The sequence below is a fragment of the Sorex fumeus genome, unplaced genomic scaffold (assembly GCF_029834395.1).
Source record: "Sorex fumeus unplaced genomic scaffold, SorFum_2.1 ptg000029l, whole genome shotgun sequence".
NCBI lineage: Eukaryota > Metazoa > Chordata > Mammalia > Eulipotyphla > Soricidae > Sorex > Sorex fumeus.
Window position 1 is genome coordinate 15829771 of NW_026606086.1, and position 19380 is coordinate 15849150.

Genomic DNA, 19380 nt, shown 5'->3' on the forward strand with positions numbered 1-19380 from the left:
CCACAGGCCAGGCAGTCCACATTTCTCCAACTTGTTCAACCTCCCCCACTACCCACCTGCGCCCTCTGAAAAGGGATCTAGGCTGGCGCCTTCTCCCCGCTGCTGACACCCGAGACGGTCATGTTCCTGGGACTATGGGTACAAGCCTGTCTCAGGTCTGGGGGCCGCCCCGCCCCCCCCCCCCCCCCCCCGCCTGGCAGGAAGTGACGTCAGACCCCAAGGTCAGATGAGAACCCACAAGGCAAGATGTTGCTGCGGAGGTGCTCTGGAGCACACAGTGAGTGGTCCTCTGTCTCGCTCTCAAAGTGAGCAGTGCCAAGCCATGGGGAGCCAGGCTGGGCGCTGGGGAACACCCTGTCTCTATCATTCAGAGCGCCCCTCGCCCACCCCGTCTGCCCCTGCACCTCCTACCTGTCAGCTGTCTGGAGAGGACCCTCCCAGCCGTGGTGAGAGCAGGACCCGTGCGACCATGGGTGAGGTGTGCGGGACACGCAGGCTGGGGGCTGCGGGCGTCCCTGCTGACTCCTCTTCAAAGGTCAGGGGCAAGAAAAAGACAGACCATACTATGGCCGTCCGCACCCACGTCAACACTGAGAAGCACCAACCTCTGGAGTGACTGGGCTGGTTTTGGTCTGGGTGGGTTTTTGCATGGAGGGGGGAGGCTTTTTGGGTCACACCCAGCGATGCTCAGGGGTTCCTCCTGGCTCTGCACTCAGGAATTACTCCTCGCGGTGCTCGGGGGACCATAGGGGATGCTGGGAATCGAACCTGGGTCGGCTGTGTACAAGGCAAACACCCTCCCCACTGTGCTATCGCTCCAGCCCCCGGAATGTGGGCTTATCTGGGGCTGCCCCAAAGGTGCTGAATGTGCCCCAGGACTGAGTCTCCAGCCTGGCTGGACAAGAACTACTGGCAGTGACTCCTGGACCCCTTGAGCAGTGCTTGGGGGTTGCTGCCACAAAATAAGGCTAGAGAGCTAGCACAGTGATCACGGCCCTTGCCCAGCGGGGTCCCCCAGCACCACAAGTGTGGCCCCCACACCCTCTTCCAAATAATAACGACACCAGAAAATCTACTTCAAGGTCTGGCTGGGGCAGAGAGGAGGTCCCGGGGCAGTCTGTGGACTGGGTTGGGAGATGGAGGGGGGAGTGTGACAGCCGCCACAGCCCAGCCCACCCGCTCCCCCATGGGCTTGTTCTTGACAAGGTTTGTCCCAGGTGCTGGGACGCTGCCGCGGTGGCGGGACACCTGCCTCTGGGCTGCTGGGCCAAGGCCCGGGCCTGAGACACAACCTCCTACATGGAAGGATGAGCCAGGGAAGAGTACACGTGTGTGAGTGCAGAGTCATGGGGACTGACATGTGCGAGAGAAAGAGAGAGAGAAAGAGAGAGAGAGAGTGTGTGTGTGTGTGTGACTATGCAGTGCCACAGGGGCTGGTGTGTGCGTGTCTGTCTGTGTGTATCTCCCTCGGTGCCACAGGGGACTGACCATCTGTCCGGGGAAGCTCGACTGCAGGTGCCGTCCACACTCTTGGCAGACCTGGGAGCCTTTCCACACCTCCCAGGCCCCCCTCCCCAAGTGCCCGCCCTCACAAGCCTGTTCGCGGTCCCCCAAAGCCCCCTTCCAGCCATACCGCCACAGGCCTGTCCCCCAGGAAGTTCAGGTCGCTGTTCTCGCCAAACAGGTATCCCTCGGGGTGAGTCGAGTCGAACTTCTCTCCTCCCATAATGAAGTGGCTGGCAAAGTAGCTTCCTGGAGGGAGAGACGGGGGGACGTCACACAGAGGCTGAGAGCCGATTCCAAGGCTCGGCCCCCGCCTCTGGATTCGGGAGAAGGGCACAGAGTAAGCAACACCGTGCCCAGAAGGCTCCAAGACAGCGACTGTGACAGAGACGCCTTCCCTGCCTCACATTCTCAGCCAAAGCCCCATCCTGGGTGATCTCTGCTCTCCCCACCCAGAGCAGATGGTCCCTGACTTACCCCCTGACCTCGAAGTTCTCCACTTATTCCAGAGGTGCTTTGGGAATGCAAAGATGGCACAGTGCGGAGGGCACTTGCCTTGCACATGGCTGACCCAGATTTGATCCCCGGCATGCCCTAGGGTCCCCTTAGCATTGCCGGGAGTGATCCCCGAGTGCAGAGCCGGGAGTCACCCCTGAGCATCACTGGGTGTGGCCCCAAACTAAAAAGAAAAAAGTGCTTTGGGGCCTGAGCAATAGTATAACAAGGACATCACTTGCTTTCCATGCAGCTGACCTGGGTTTGATCCCAGGTATCCCATACAGCCACTGAGCACCACCAGGAGTGAGCTCTGGGTGAAGAGGCAGGAGTGACCCAAACACTGCCGGGTGGGCCCCAAAGCTCTATATTTGTTTGTTTTGGTTTTCGGGCTAATCCAGTGGTGCTCAGGGATCACTCCTGGCAGGGCTCTGGGGACCTACATAATCAGCTACCTGCAGGGCAAATGCTTTATCTCTCCAGCCCTGTACTCAAGTGCCTTAACTTAAGCGAGCAGTTTGCGTGCGCGCGCACACATACACATGCCTATATTTCTTTGCCAAGATTTCCTAAGCCAACTCACCCCCACACCCAGGAAACTCGGGGCCCAGCTGCCACCATGCGCCTGACTGTAGCAAACCCTCTGCCACAGAGTCGCTTCAGTTTCTAGTTTGCCTCAAAATGCAACTATTGAGGCTGGAGCGATAGCACAGCGGGTAGATAGGGCATTTGCCTTGCACACAGCCAACCCGGGTTCAATTCCCAGCATCCCATATGGTTCCCTTGAGCACCACCAGGAGCAATCCCGGAGTGCAGAGCCAGGAGTAACCTCTGTGCATCGACGGGTGTGATCCAAAAAGAAAAAAAAAAAAGGACAAACAAACAAAAACAACTATTCCTGAAAGGGAATCAGATCAATCCACTGGCCCCAGCTCCACCATCCAGGTGCCACACAGGCCCTGATGGTTTCTGGGCCACAGCAGTCCGGCCACACCCTCTCCAGCCCAAGGCCATTGACAGCGCTGAGGGCCCAGACATCAGCGCCCCCATGCGCAGGCAGTGGCACCACAATAACAGGATGCAACCCACAGGCAGAGGTCACTCTTCCACCCCCGGCCTCCCTGCCACCAATCAATGCAGGAACTGGGCCAGGGTGTACGCCCTGAGTCGCAGGAGGCAGCGGGGGGAGCACAACACAGCTCCCTGTGGGGCACCACTCGGTCAGGGCTATTCGGGGTTCTGGGTGGGAGTCGCTCCTGGCTGTGCTCGGGTCCACGCAGCCCCAGGGATCCAACCCAGGGCTCCTATGCACAAGTGCACGGGGCGTCTCTCTGGCTGCCTTCGCGGGATCTGCTTCTGGGGTGATGGGGAGGCATGACAAAGATTCCCCACCATAGCATCTCTGATCAGCGTTCCCTGCCCCACTGCTCGGACACAGTAAACCTCAACTTCCTGACTGGAGACAGTACAGTGGGTAGAACACTTGCCTTGCCATGGCTAACCTGGGTTCAATCCCCAGCACCCATATGGTACCAAAGCCCACCAGGACAAAGTCCAGTGCATAGCAAGGGGTCACCCCTGAGCATTGCCAGGCGTGGCCCAAAAACCAAACAAGTTTTTTTTTAGTTAAAAAAAAAAGGGGGGGCTGGAGCAATAGCACAGCAGGTAAGGCGTTTGCCTTGCACGCAGCCAACATGGCCGACCCTGGTTCGATTCCCAGCATCCCATATGATCCCCCGAGCACCGCCAGGAGTACTTCCTGAGTGCATGAGCCAGGAGTAACCCCTGAGCATTGCCGGGTGTGACCCAAAAAGCAAAAAAAAAAAAAAAACTTTCTGGGGCTGGAGTGATAGTACAGCAGGTAGGGCGTTTGCCTGGCATGCAGTCAACCCGGGTTCGATCCCCAGCATCCATTATGGTCCCCTGAGCACCGCCAGAAGTAATTCCTGAGTGCAGAGCCAGGAGTAAACCCTGAAAATCGCTGGGTGTCACCAAAAAAGCAAAAAGAAAAGGAAAAAAAAAACTTTCTCACTCAGTTTCCTTTCTTTCCCCCCCAGTTTTTGGGCCACACCCAGTGATGCTCAGGGATAACTCCTGGCTCTGCACTCAGGGATCACTCCTGGTACTATGTCCCAGATGGAACCCAGAGCTCAAACTTGGGTCAGTTGCATGCACTATCCTTATACTATCTCTCCAACCCTTCAGTCTCCATTTTTGCTGCAGGTTTACAGCAAACTGAAAAACTGGGAGTTTCAGCCCATGAGGGAGGAAAACTCTTAACAGAAAAACCAAACAAGATATTCTGCCCCGAGGGGCTGGAATGATGGCACAGAGGACAGGGCGCTTGCCTTGCAAACAGCCAACCCAGGTTTGATCCCCGGCATCCTGTATGGTCCCCCAAGCCCACCAGGATCGATCCCTACGCACAGAGCCAGGAGTAAACCGTGAGCAAGTCCTGAGCATCATCACCGGATGTGGCCCTAAATCCAACCACACACACACACACACACACACACACACACACACACACACACACACACACACACACAATTCTGTCCTGCATTTTCTTCAGGCAGCGCCCAGAAATACAGATTAAACGAAACAACGTGAGTAAAAATCTTCCCCACCATGCAGGCCTTAGTGAGACAACAGTCAGGAGAGCACCATTCAGGAGTACAATCAAAGCCCTCACAGAGGAACCACCACGGGGACGTGACCGCAGAGAGTGGCCATCTGTAGGGGACAGCACACCAGGCAGCCGGGAAAGCCGGAGATGAATTATTCACGGCCGCCGGCTGCTCGTTCATTCCTGGTGCATAATTCATAGAGAGGGAGGCGGCGGCCGCACCAGGAGCAGAAGTGCCTGGCTCAGATCACTGACGCCGGCCAGCCCTGACAGACAGGGTCCAAATGCAGGCCCGGACGCCATGAGGCTGGACAGCAGTCCCTGGCATGTCAGGTGCCACCTGGTGGTCCTCAGGCCTGGCTGGGCTAGAGCAGGGCCGAGCACCCAAATTCCCACCCAGTCAGCCTACCCTGCGTGGGGCAAGCACCCCAGGAGCAGCCCCGGGGAGTCCTCTGGAGGCAGACGGGCGAGGGCGTCTGCCTGGCATGCACACAGCCAACCCTGGTTGGGTCTCCCAGCACCTCTTTTTTTTTTTTGGCTTTTTGGGTCACACCCAGCAATACACAGGGGTTACTCCTGGCTTTGCACTCAGGAATTATTCCTGGCGGTGCTCAGGGGACCATATGGGATGCTGGGAATCGAACCCGGGTCGGCCGCGTACAAGGCAAACACCCTCCCCGCTGTGCTGTCGCTCCAGCCCGTCCCAGCACCTCTTACAGCCCCGTGTCCCACTGGAAGGACTCCTGAACACAGAGCAACTGGACTGAACTGAACAACTGAACTTCAGGTGTCCTCGAATACGCTAGTCTTGTATAACCAAACAATGCAATCTTTTACATAAGTATACAATTAAAATTTTCAAGCCATCCCACACATTGAAAGTAAAACGAAGCTCAGACACAGTCGAATGCTCCCAGACAGAGCCGCCCGGCATGACCCCGTGGCCCCACTCCAGACGCCTGCCAGGGCTGGTGAAGGGCTCGGTGGCAGAGCAAGTGCCCTGCAGGCTCCGAGCCTCACGCCTGTGCCACCCTCTCCTGAGTGACCCCAGAGCACCCGAGGCAAGGCTGGGTGTGGCCCCCAAACCAAACCCACTGCAACTCGACTGCATTTCTCCAGTGGGGTCCAGCCCCCGGGGAAGGCAAATGCAAATCTCTGTGTAGGTGACAGTTCCACCCTGGACGATGATCACACTGTTGGTGGCAGACCTGGTATTATTCTGAGAATGTGGTGAGAGCAAACAAGTCATTTCGTGACATTTTAATTTTACTCTCTCTGGTTTCATTGAGAATCACAGAAAAAGAAGGGGGGAAAAACCACATGAATTTAAATTAGAAGTATGAATAAAAACTCCCCGTACATTTTTAGGGGGGGCATGGGGAGGGCCACACCAGTGATGCCTGAGGGCCACTCGTGGGACACCAGAGCTGAGTTCTAGCCCTTTGTTCCAAACCCTGGATCATACCTCTTGTCTTATCTCTGCAGACCACCTTGTTACACTGCCCACTGGAATGTTCCAGAAATAATGGCAGCGGGGAGCACGGTCAAGAGCCATTTCTGGCCGTGGGGAACAGCACTGTGAGACCAGGGTCTGGGCTCCTAGGATACAGCCAAGCTCAGGGCAGGAAGAAAGAGAGAAACATGGCCTGCCTTGGACCTGCTAACAGGGCCCCCGAGGGCCATGACAAAAGGCCTCAGCCGTGGGAAGAGCATGTCACTGACCAAAGAGGGGACATCGCACCTGAATGACCCAAGGGTCTCCAATGTAAATAATGGTATTATTTGTTTGTTTAAAAAACCTTTTTTGGACTTTTGGGTTACACCTGGCGATGCTCAGGGGTTACTTCCGGCTCTGCACTCGGGAGTCACTTCTGGTGGGCTCAGAGGACCCTATGGGATGCCGAAATGGAGCTCAGGCCAACTGCATGCTAGGCAAACTCCCTACCCACTGTACTACTGCTCTGGCCCCAGTGATACTTTTTTGAAAGAGAGAGAGTAGAAAAAATGTGGGGCCAGAGTGATAGTATAGAGATAGGGCACTTGCCTTGCACACAGCTGACCCAGGTTCAGTCCCTGGCATCCCGTAGGGTCCCCTGAACGCAGCCAGGAGTGATTCCTGAGTGCAGAGTCAGGAGTGAGCCCTGAGCACCACTGGGTGTGACCCCAAACTAAAAATAAATAAAAAGAGAAAAAGTGGGGCGGGTGGGGGCAGCAGAAATGTCTCAAAGGGCTGAAGCACACGGCTGGCACGCAGGGGCCCCGTTTGGTCCCCGGCACCGCCTGGCTCCCCCAGCAGCCTTGGGCTGAGGCTCGCCAGAACAGGCCCCACGACCCTTGGAGACCCCTGAAAACATAACAGCAGAGGGCCCTAGAGATGGCTCAAGTGGTAGCCAGCGTACGAGCCGAGCCTCAGCGCTCACAGGCTGTGCCCCCACCCCAAGTCGAACCCCAGACGCGGGGCCCTGTTTCAAGACGCTGGGATGAGAGGCTGGCTCAGGGGTGCACGACGAGAAGGTCCCACACCCCCTCACCTGGCCCGTGTGAACTGAAGCTCTGGGCGAGCGGTCAGAGTCGGACACGGGTCATTCCTCCCTGCAGACCCATTCCGGGGAGCACAGGAAGGATTCAGAACCACCTGACTCACGGCTGTCCCACCCCGACCTGACAGGCATGCAGAGGACACAGGGCAGTGCCATCCCGGCTGGAGCTGTCAGGCTTCAGGAGCGAGGACCTGAGGGGGACGCTGGGCGTCCCCAGTGTCCAGGACGAGGGGCTGGAGTGACAGTCCATAGGGTTGGGTGTTTGCCTTGCACACAGTCAACCCAGGCTCGATCCCCGCCATCCCATATGGAGCTCCGAGCACTGCCAGGAGTCATTCTTGAGTGCAAAGCCAGGAGTAGCCCCTGAGAATCGCTGAGTTTGACCCAAAAACCAAATAATAATAATAATAATAATAACCAAAAAAACTCTAGTGTCCAGGATGAGAAGGCGATGGAGCACCTGATCCTGCACGATGTCACTCCATGCGGAGCCTAGCACCAGGTGCTTTGTGATGTGCTATTATCTGAGGCTTCCTCATCCTGAATGGAGATAGGAAGGACAATGCATCGGATGATAAAATATTCAACCTGATAAAGCCCAGGTTTGTTTAGGCTGGGTTCCCCCCCCCCACCCACTCTCTGGCAAAGGCAAAAAAGAATCGAATCTGACCCTTTAGGTCTCAAAGACCAGTGATTTCCCATATTAACTTCAGATATTTTGTTTTGCATGTCGAATGGAAGAACCAACAAATGTAATGTGTGAGCAGGACAAAGCAGCCCTTAGAGAGCTGCAGAGGCAGCTCACAGGACCCGGGGTCCATCCCCAGCACCAAACGGTCCCCCAAGGACTGTGGGGAGTGTCCCTGGGTGTGACCCCAAGCCAAAACCAAGCTAAAGAAACACACTGGGGCCGGAGCAATAGTTTAGTGGGTAGGGCGTTTGCCTTGCATGCGGCCAATCCAGGTTCAAATGCCAGCAACCCATATGGTCCCCGAGCACCACCAGGAGTAATTTCTGAGTGGAGAGCCAAGAAGAATCCCTAAGCATAGCTGGGTGTGGCCAGAAAAGAAGGGCTGGAGAGATAGCACAGCGGGTAGGGCATTTGCCTTGCACACGGCCGGCCCAGGTTCGATTCCCAGCATCCCATATGGTTGCCTGAGCACCGCCAGGAGTAACTCCTGAGTGCACAGCCAGGAGTAACCCCTGTGCATCACCAGGTGTGACCCAAAAAGCCAAAAAAAAAAAAAAAAAAAGGAACAGACCTGCACTGGCCCTGCCTGGCAAACACATGCATGTGGTCTTTCTGTGTGTGTTTGGGGGCCACACCTGGAGGGGCTTGGGGGCAGGTGACCTGGAAGCAAGCACCAAGCCCGGACCCCAGCGTGAAGTGTGCCTCAGCCCACTGAGCTGTCGCGCCTGCCCCCCTCTTCAGATTTCTGCCAACAGCAGCAGAAGCCACTGGATCTAGTAAACATCCCAGCACATGCGGGTGCTCCACACACCCACGGCTGCCGCAGCCCTCCAGATCACGGGGAGGGAGAAAGGAAGTGCAGTCAGAGAAGGCCAGGCCCCAGGCTGAAGCCAAAACATACGGATTGTTTGTGGAACCAACCACTTGATTTTAGCTTCCAGAGCGCCTCAAGGTTCCGGACAGGTCCTGAAGTCTGACTGAGGCATGGCAGCCCCCGACACCCGCCCCGCCCCCCAAGGCGCCACGGGGAAATGGCCACACAGAACCACCCGTGGTAGAAGCATCACAGGGCTGGCAAAAACAGCGGGGAGGCGCTTGCCTTGTAACTGGCACCCTGCATTCAGCGCCCAGCACCCCATATGGTCCCCTGAGCCCTGCCAGGAGTGAGCCCTGGGCACCACCAAAACTGAAACACTTTTAAAGATCTTTTTTTAAAAAAAGTAAACAGGGGGGCTAGAGCGATAGCACAGTGGGGAGGGCGTTTGCCTTGCACACGGCCGACCCAGGTTCGATTCCCAGTGTCCCATAGGGTCCCCCAAGCACCGCCAGGAGTGATTCCTGAGTGCATGAGCCAGGGGTAGCCCTGTGTATCGCCGGGTGTGACCCCCCCCCCAAAAAAAAAAGAAAACAGAGGGGCCAGAGCGATAGTACAGAAGAGAGGGCATTTGCCTTGCATGTGTCCAACCCGGGTTCAATTCCCAGCATCCCATATGGTCCGCCCAGTACCGCCAGGAGAGTGATTCCTGAGTGCAGAGCCAGGAGTAACCCCTGAGCATTGCTGGGTGTGACCCAAAAAGAAAAAAAAAACACAAAAAAAAAACAGAGAAGGTGAGCTGTCGGTCCCGCATCACGTAGCCACACAGAGATGGCGAGGCATCTGTCCCGGGTCACACAGCTGAGAGCCAAGGGTCCAGATCCCGCTCCTATCCCAGGATTCTGATGGCTCGCCCATGGCGCTGTGCTTCCCCAGGGTGCCAGATTCGCCTGTGCCCACCGCCAAGCATGTCCTGCTCCTTCATCTGGGCCAGCTCACATGCCCCCTCCCCTAACTTGACTGCCCCTCTTCCTGGAATCTGTTCTGCAAACTGTGTGGGTAGCATCTGTCAGATGTTCCGGTTCCCCCACTGACCAGAGGCTGCTCTTACCAACACAGTCACACCTGGCAGTACTCAGGCATCCCCGGGAGTTGGCAGGGAGAGGGAGGGTCTGTGGGGCTGGGGATCAAACTCAGGGTCTCGTGCCCGCAAGACCCACGCTCCCCCATCGGGCCGCACCCCAGTGCCCAGTGCCAGCTCCTGAGCCCCACTCTCTCAGCAACGGCCCCCGGGGTCCACTGCTATACATCTCTAGCCATGTTGCTTGTGAGATGGCACCTGAGAGCTGCCATGCCCACACACTCCTGGGTGAGTGCTGGGCATCACACGTGCTGCCCGGCCATGCTCAGTGCATGCGGCTGGCACCAAGGATCAAACTCTGGGCCGTGTGCTTAGGGGGTGATTTCACTCCCCCGGAAATTAGGTTATTTCAGTCACTGAGCCTCCTCAGGAATGCCTGTCCCTGTTGTCATTTTTGGCCACATCTGGTGGTGCTCAGGGATCCCTCTTTGCCCTGGGCTCAGGGATCACACCTGGTGGGGTTCGGGGCAGTGTATGCGGTGCTGGGGATTGACCCAGAGTCAGTCGCGTGCAACACAAGTTCTTAACCTTTGTACTCTCTCTCTAGCCACTTTTTTTTTGGGGGGGAGGGCTGGGAATGGAATCCAGAGCCTTACACCATTCTTTTTTTTTTTTTTGCTTTTTGGGTCACACCCAGTGATGCACAGGGGTTCCCCCGGCTCTGCACTCAGGAATTACTCCTGGAGGAGCTCGGGGGACCATACGGGATAGAGGGGATCGAACCTGGGTCGGCCACGTGCAAGGCAAACGTCCTACCCGCTGTCCTATCACCCCAGCCCCATTCATTACTTTTTATAGACAAACAAAATCCCACTGCACGGACATATGATATTTATCACTTGCTGAGTCTATCAGCTAATGGACACTTGGCCATTTCCACCTTTCATTATAACGCTGTCTGGATAGTCACGGACCCATTTTGGTATGAGATACTTTTCATTTTTCGTATCGACTTTTGGGCCATACCTGGCGTTTCTCAGCTGACTCCTGGCTCTGCGCTCGGGGGTCACTCCTGGTGGGGCTCAGGATCAAACCCAGGTGGGCCACGCACAAGGCAAGTGCTTGCCTGCTGTACTTTCTCTCCGGCCCCATTTTTCACCGACACTTATTTCGGAGGCATAAAACTGCTGAGTCACATGTGGCTAATTGTCCCGGGAGCTGTCGAAGTGTTTTCCCAAACAACCCGGTCCATCCCTACCCGCAGGGTGCCAGGGCTTCAAACCCAACACCCTCACCAACACTTGCTATTATTATTTTATTTCTGACACACCCGAGGGGGTGTGAAGAGCCATCTAGGTGTAGCCTTCATCTGTATCCCCTGAAGCACCCTCCGTGGGTTCACTGTCTATCTGTGCATCTTTTATGGAGAAATGTCTCTTCAACTCTCGCCCATTTTAACTTGCCTGCCTTTCGATTTTGAGGTGCTCGGGTTCTAATGGAGCCTAGATACAAAGCCCTCCTGTATAGGAGGTGGAAAGAGTTTCGCACCTACATTGGGCGACTTTCCATGTTGCGCTCTATTCTGAGTGAATTATTGGTGAAGGGAAGGAGAGAGAAACTGGGGCGGAAGTCACAGTACAACGGGCAGGGCACTCGCTTGCACGTGGCCAACCCGAATTCGATCCCTTGTACCCCATACGGTCCCCAGACTGTGGCTAGGAGTGATTCAGACTCAGGACTAAGCCCTGAGTTAGGTGTGGCCCAAAAAACACCTCCCCTCCTCCCAAGAAAAAGACAGAAATTGCTCTGGCACACAGGGCTGACCAATGACAAGCCTGTGTCCCCCAGCCCACCCCCCGCTGCTGCCTCCAACAGACACACGTCTGGAGCAGCTCTGGAGAGCGACTGGCGTTCACGGGAGGCTGCACCTCCGAACGCCTAAGCAAAAGCAATCACGCCTATGTTCCAATTTGCCCAAACACCGAGTGGGAAATGAACTAGATTTCTTAGGTATTTAAAGTTGGTTGGATGGGGCTGGAGAGATAGCACAGCGGGTAGGGCGTATGCCTTGCTCCTGGCCGACCCAGGTTCGATTCCCAGCATCCCCTACGGTCCCCTGAGCACCGCCAGGAGGAACTCCTGAGTGCAGAGCCACCAGGAGTTACTGTGCATCGCCGGGTGTGAGCCAAAAAGCAAAAAAGTATAGTCGAAGTGACATCTGCAATTGTCTGTTTATTGCAGCACTCTTTACAATAGCCAGAATCCGGAAAAAACTTGAGTGCCCGAGAACAGATGACTGGTTAAAGAAACTTTGGTACATTTACACAATGGAGTACTATGTAGCTGTTAGAAAAGATGAAGTCATGAAATTTACATACAAGTGGTACTACATGGAAAGTATCATGTTAAGCGAAATGACTCAGAAAGAAAGGGACATAGAAAGATTGCATTCATCTGGGGAACATAAAGTGACAAAATAGGAGACTAACACCCAAGAATGGCCGAGATTGGTAAAGGTAAAGGTAAAGGCCCTCCCGTTGATCGTCGATTTGCTTGAGCGGGCCCAGTAACGTCTCCATTGGAGACTTTGTTGTTACTGTGTCTGGCATATCGAATACTCTCGGTAGCTTGCCGGGCTCTCCGAGAGGGGCGGAGGAATTGAACTCGGGTCGGCCATGTTGGCTGCTTGTAAGGCGAACGCCCTACCCGCTGTGCTATCGCCCCAGTCCGAGATTAGTACCAGGAATTTTACTCCATGGCTTGGAGGCCAACCACACATACTAGGGGAAAAGGGGGCTCAGATAAAGAAGGGAGCACCAAATAAAGGTGTTGGGAGGATCCTCCCAGGATGGGAGAAGCATGCTGAAAGTAGACTATAGACCAAACATGATTGTCACCCATTGCCTCTTTTGCAAACCACAACACCCAATAAGAGAGAGAGAGAACAAAAGGGAATGCCCTGCCACAGAGGCAGGGTGGGATGGGGGGGATGGGGGGTGGGAGGGATCCTGGGATCCGTGGTGGTAGGAAATGGGCACCGGTGGAGGGATGGGCATTTGATCATTGTATAATTGAAACCCAAGCACAAAAATGTGTAAGTCTGCAATGGTACCTCATGATGCCTCAGTATTAAAAAATCTTTTAATAAAAAAAATTAAAAAATTAAAAAAATAAAAAATAAATAAAGTTGGTTGGATCATCCCGACTGCTGCCTCCTGCTTCCTGCTTCGAGTAAACGAGCCTGGGGATGTTGATCTCCGAGGCGCCTCTTTCTGCTGGACAAGCAGGGCTGGGGGTGTGGCTCAGCATCAGAGTGCAGGCCTGGCATATGGAGGTCCTGGGTTTGAGCCCCAGCACTAAAAGGAAGGGGGAGACAGGCAGGTATCCCTTAAAACCAACCATCTTGGCCAAACCAATGACAAATGATGATGGGCTTTTGCGTGGGACTCCTGTGTGCATGTCACGGAGAGAACTCAGGGCCTCAAACATGGAGCATGTGTCCTCCTGAGCTGCATCCCCTCTGGTTGCTGGCTTTTATTTGATCTCATTTACTTAGTTTGGTTTTGAGCATCACACCCAGCCATGCTCAAAGCTCACTCCTGCCTATGCTGAGGGTCACTCCTCACAGCACCACGTGGGGTGTCAGGGATCAAAGCTCGTGGGACCTTCGAATGGGTGCAAGACAAATGTCCTCCTCTGTCCCCCGCTGTCCCCTGATCACCGGCTTTTAGAGAAGTAAAGATGGATTTACTGGCATCTCTGACTTTGAATTCAAAAACTTAAAAAGCACAAAAGCCATGAATAGCATCATAAAGAGTTGGGGGCAGTGGCGGGGTATTTGTTTGGGGGGGTCACACTTGATACTGCTCCAGACATACTCCTCACTCAATGCTCAGGAGACTGCATGGCAGTGAGGATGGAGTCTGCAGTCATATATAGAAAGCACGTGCGTCAGACGGCTGAGCTCGCTCCAGTCCCCAAAAATAGCTCTTCATGCCAATGTAGAAATACTACACAGAAACCAACTCCCACCTTACCTTCTGTTACTCAAATGATTAACAATCATGGGTCTATTAACAATGCAAAAGAAAACTGCTAAAACATATGTGTACCATTATTCACTGGTGCACTGTTTGCAGTAACAGAAGATTGGGGGAAATATCCCAAATGTTCATCGGTAGGACGCTTATCAATAGGATGGCATATATATCAAAAGAAATTCTAATCACTAAGAAGACCAGTCAGGGGGTCAGAGCGATAGCACAGCAGGGAAGGCGTTTGCCTTGCATGCAGCTGACCTGGGCTCAATTCCCGGCATCCCATACGGTCCCCTGAGCACCGCCAGGAGTGATTCCCGAGTGCAGAGCCAGGAGTAACCTCTGAGCATCGCTGGGTGTGACCCAAAAAGACAAAAAATGGTGACAGGGCTGCACTCTGAATCCGCTGTGGCACTGGGTGGCCAGTGGTACTAGGCCTTTGGTGGCAGGTCACTTGCTTTGGAAAGTAGAGGCTGGGGCAGCTATCAGCTCCCGAGATGTCCCCCAGGCTTTCTTCCCTCGGGCCGTCCGAGCCCTGTTTTCACCGTCTTCAAGGACACGATACCCATTCCGGGACCCAGCCATGCTGACTCACTCCCAGGGCCTCTGCTTTTTTTTACCCTTTTTGGTTTTTGGGCCACACTTACAGGTGCTCAAGGGTTACTCCAGGCAGGCTCATGGGACCATACAAGATGCCAACTCAGGTCGGCCGCATGTGAGGCAAATGCCCTACCTGCTGTGCTATCATCTATGGTTCCGGCTCCAAGAGCCACCATTTTCTTAAGAGTTGAGTGTGTCTTGGGCCAAATTCCTTCCAGGTATAAGATACTATTACCCAAGAAGTTGACCAATTTAAAGATCAGCTGGAAGGTAGGAGATCCTTTAGACCAGAGCATAAAGGTCATAAAAAAATTTTAGTGCAGGGGGCTGGAGCAATAGAACAGCAGGTAAGGCGTGTAAGCCTTACCCTTAATAGCACAGCGGGTAAGGCGCCTTGCACGCGACCGACCTGGGTTTGATTCCCAGCATCCCATATGGTCCCCCGAGCACCGCCAGGAGTAATTCCTGAGTGCATGAGCCAGGAGTAACCCCTGTGCATCGCCGGGTGTGACCCAAAAAGAAAAAAAATTTTAGTGCAGGGGCTGGAGCAATAGCATAGTGAGTAGGGCATTTGCCTTGCATACGGCCAACCCGGGTTTGATTCCCAACATCCCATATGGTTCCCCCAGCACCTACAGGAGTAATTCCTGTGTGGAAAGCCAGGAATAACCCCTGTGCATCGCTGGGTGTGACCCAAAAAGAAAAAAAAATGTAGTGCACAAATTCAGAATATTTCAACTCCCATTTTCTGTGTCGTGCCTTCAATGTGAACATTTTGGTTCATGTCCTATAAAGAGTTCACTCACCTCCCAAGCACAAAGCCAGGAGTAGCCCCTGAGCACCTGAGCACTGCCTGGTGTGACCCAAAAACAGACAAAAAGATTTCACTCAGAATTTCAACTAAAAAACCGGGTTGGAGTGATAGTCCAGTGGATAGGGCGTTTGCTCTGGACACAGCTGACTCAGGTTCAATCCTCAGCATCCCATAGGGTCCCCCGAGCCTGTAAGGAGTGATCCCTGAGCACAGAATCAGGAGTATGCCCTGAGCAGTGCCAGGTAGGCCCAAAAACAAAACAACTTCAACTGAAAAATTAGCCAGAGAAGCCGGATAAATAGTAAAGTGGGGAGGGTGTTTGCCTTGCATGCAGCCAACCCAGGTTAGATCCCCGGCATCCCAGGTGGGCCCCTGAACACTGCCAGGAGTGATTCCTGAATGCAGAGCCAGGACTAACCCCTGAGCATCACCAGGTGTGATCCAAAAAGCCAATAAATAAATATATAGGGGCTGGAGTGATAGGACAGCAGGTAGGGCGTTTGCCTTGCACGCGGCCAATCTGGGTTCAATTCCCAACATCCAAAATGGTCCCCTGAGCACCGCCAGGAGTAATTCCTGAGTGCATAAGCCAGGAGTAACCCCTGAGCATCACTGGGTGTGACCCAAAAAGTCCCCCCCCAAAAAAACAGACCAAATAAATAAACAAATAAATAAATATATAACTATTTAGCCAGAGAGATAGTACAGCAAGTAACGCACTTGCCTTGCACGTGGCCTACCTGGTTCAATCCTTGGCACCCACATATGGTTCGGCCAGGACTGATCACTGAGCACAGTGCCTAGAGTATAAGCCCTGAGCAAAGCCAGGTGTGACCCAAAAAGCAAAACAAAAATAGAAGGGACCAGAGATAGTAGAGGGGCTAAAGGAGTTGGTCTCACAGGTATCCCATGGTGCCTGAGCACTCTCAGGAGTGATCTCTGAGCACAAACTAGGAGTATGCCCTGGGTACCACTGGGTGTGGACAAAAGCCAAAAAAAGAAAAAACTTACCAGGAACTTTGAGCACTACCTGGGAGCTCCAAGCAGTAGGTCATAAATGAGTTATGGTAGAGAGGGCTGAGGTGGTTGGAACACACTTTGCACATGGGACTCTTGTGTTTGATCCCTGGTACCATATGGCCACAAGCACAAAGCTGGGAGCAGTCCCTAAGAACCAACGGTGCGATCTGAGGTGCCGAGCTCGATCCCCAGTACAGTCAAAAACTAAGTATTTTAATGTTTTAAAAGTATAAGGTAGGACCAGAGATAGCATAGCGGAGAGGTAGTTAGCCTTGCACGCAGCTAACCGGGGTTCAATCCCTGGCACCCCGTATGGTGCCCCAAGCTCACCAGGAGTGATTCCTGAGAGCAGAGCCAGAGTAAGCCCTGAGCATCACCAGTTCTGACCCAAAACCTAAAATATATAAAATAAGGGCTGGGAGATAGGTCAAAGGATCAGAGGACACGTTTTGCACAAGGGCAGCTCTGAATTCAATTCCCAGCTATGGTTCCAAAACTAAATAACAATTTTTTTAATTACAATTAGTTTCAGGTGGGGCTGGAGCGATAGCGGGTAGGGCGTTTGCCTTGCACGCAGCCGACCTGTGTTCGATTCCCAGCACCCCATATGGTCCCCTGAGCACCGCCAGGAGTAATTCCTGCGTGCAGAGCCAGGAGTAACCCCTGTGCATTGCCGGGTGTGACCCAAAAAGGAAATAAATAATAAAATAAAATAAAATTAGTTACAGGCATGCAACTGACCCGTGTTCAATCTCAGTGTCCCATATGGTTCCCCAAGCTCCGCCAGGAGTAATTCCTGAGTGCAGAGCCAGGAGTAACCCCTGATCATTGCCTGACAGAAAAAGCAAAAATAAAAAAATAAATTAGTTACAGGGCTCCCCTGGGAGTGAACCTTGAACTCTGAGTCAGACATAAGCTCTGAGTACAGCTAGATGGGACCCAAAAAACAAAAGATAAAAGAAGTTGTCCACAGGACGGGGAGGGAGTTCAGTGGGAGAGTACACACTTCCAATTCACTGTATTTGAAGTCCTGGGTTTGCTCTGTGCCCAGAATACCATATGTGGTTCAGGGGATCAAAATGGATCATGCAAGCAAGCACCTTTTTTTGGGGGGGGAGAGGCCCGCACCCAGAGATGCTCAAGAGTTACTCCTGGCTCTACACTCAGGAATTACTTACAGGGCTGCGGGGACCCTATCGGAAGCCGGGGATCAAACTGGGTCAGTCTTGTAGAAGACAAGTGCCCTCCCCACATGAAATGTTTTTCAAAATGAGTTACCAGGAGCTGGAGTGATAGCACCAGCTTGCCTTTCACGGTCTACGGGGGATGGATCCCCACACCCCATAAGGTCCCCTGAGCCCAGTCAGGAGCCAGTAAGCCCTGAGCACAGAGCCAGGAGTAAGTCCTGAACACCACCGGGTGTGGTCCAAAAGCCAAAAAAAAAATAATTGCAGATTTAATAAATAATGAGTTACCATTAGATCAAACTTTTAAAATGACTGGGAGAGTGAGCAGAATACTTACTACTACAGGAACCCGGCAGCTCAGCTAAGAGGTTTAGTTTATTGGGGCTAGAAAAAAATAGCAGGTAGGGCGTCCGCCTTGCACTCCACAGAGCCGGGTTCAACAACCCAGCACCTCATTGGGTCTCCCCAGCTCCCAGTGATCCCTGAATGGAGTGCAGAGCCAGGAGTCAGCCCTGAGCACAGCCACCACCTGTGCTCCCCTGAACAATAACACGGTTTTAGTCATTTCCCTTTTGTTATTCACGCCTGCCTGTGGGGCCAGGCTTGAGGATGGGGAGCAGCCTTGCAGCACTGTCACTCCTTCCCCCAGCAGAGAGGAGGAGGGCATTGCCCTGCAGAGAGGCAAACACTTTGACGCGCCCGTGCTGGTGCTCGGCATGCAACTCCAATGAATAGGAGCCAAGCGGTTTCAGGAAGGGAGAGAACGGGGACTCTCACAAATGATGCTCCCCTTTCGCGCAGGCTGGGAAAGTCAAGTCGGGGTCCCGCAGCTCCTCCCCCACCCGGAGCGGCTCTGGATCACGCTCGGTTCCTCCCCAAGTCCTGGCAGACACGCGCGCTGCGCTGCGGGGTGCAGGTTCATTGTCTGGTCCCCGCTTCCACCTGGCGCAACCCTCCACGCGCCGCTGGGAGCTGGGAGCGTGCGCGAGCCGCGGGGCCAACCTACAGGGGACCGACCCCTCCCCAGGATCCCCGGCTGCTCGAGCAGAGCCCCCCTCCCCGCAGCCCTCAGTGACCACCCCCACTCCCCCCTCGCCCCCCGGTCAGTCCCAGAGAAGCCGCGAAGAACCACCACGAGCGGACGGGAGGTCCTGCGCCACCGTCCTTGGCGGTGACAATCCGCTTCCCACCCGGGGAGGGGGAGGTCGGGGATGCTGCGGGGAACACGCCCCGAGCGACCGGCTCCTCCGCCGCGTCCACAGCCCGGCACGGTCGGGGGGTCCCCAACGCCGACCTCCAACCCGGGACGACGCGGGGGGCTCGGGGGAGGCCCGCACGCGCCCCGGGGGCCCGCAGCACCTGACACAGGTGCCCCGGGTGGGCGCCGGGCGAGGTGGGGCGCGATGCTGGGGGCGATGCGGGGGTCGCCGCCGCGCCCCGCCCCCGCCCGCGGCGCCCCGAGCGCGCGCCCGCCCCCCACCGCCGGGAGCGCGCAGGCCACCCCCGCCCCGCGCCCCGCGCCCCCCGCCCGCGGGCCTCACCGGACTTGGGCGGGTAGCGGTACACGGAATTGGACGGGACGTCCACCTCCTCCACGCCCGCGTGCTGCCGGCTCGTCAGGGCCCCCATGGCCGCCGCGGCGCCTCAGCGCGCCCGCTCGCCCCGCGGCCCGTGCGGGGCTCGGCTGCCCGCCGCGGCGCGCTCGGCGTCGGCGCTGCGGCTGCGGCGGCGGGAGGCCTCCGGCGCGCCGCGCACCATCGTCCACGGGCCCCGCGGCGGCGCGGGGACCGAGGGGGCGGCGGGCTGGGCCGGGGGCGCCGCCGCCTCGGGCCGCGTGATGTCAGCGGCGGCTCCGCGCGGGGACCGCGGCGGCCGCAGCCAATGGCGAGGCGGGGCGGGAGCGTCGGCGCGGCGCCGGCCAATGGGCGGCGGGCTGTGGGCGGAGGGGCGGGAGCGTCTGCGCTGCGCGGGC

The 19380-nt window shown here is 55.3% G+C and overlaps 1 protein-coding gene across 1 annotated transcript in view; it reads right to left on the bottom strand.

Moving 5' to 3' along the window:
- Positions 1-19160, bottom strand: part of RNF157 (ring finger protein 157) — a 54756-nt gene extending 35596 nt beyond the window's left edge. Inside the window, exons 1-2 of the mRNA XM_056115438.1 lie at positions 18950-19160; positions 1634-1752 (exon numbers count right to left, since the gene is read on the bottom strand). Of these exons, the coding sequence (XP_055971413.1) occupies positions 1634-1752; positions 18950-19037 (207 nt within the window). The 5' untranslated portion in view covers positions 19038-19160. The remainder of the gene's footprint in view (positions 1-1633; positions 1753-18949) is intronic.
- Between the last annotated feature and the right edge of the window lie 220 nt (positions 19161-19380).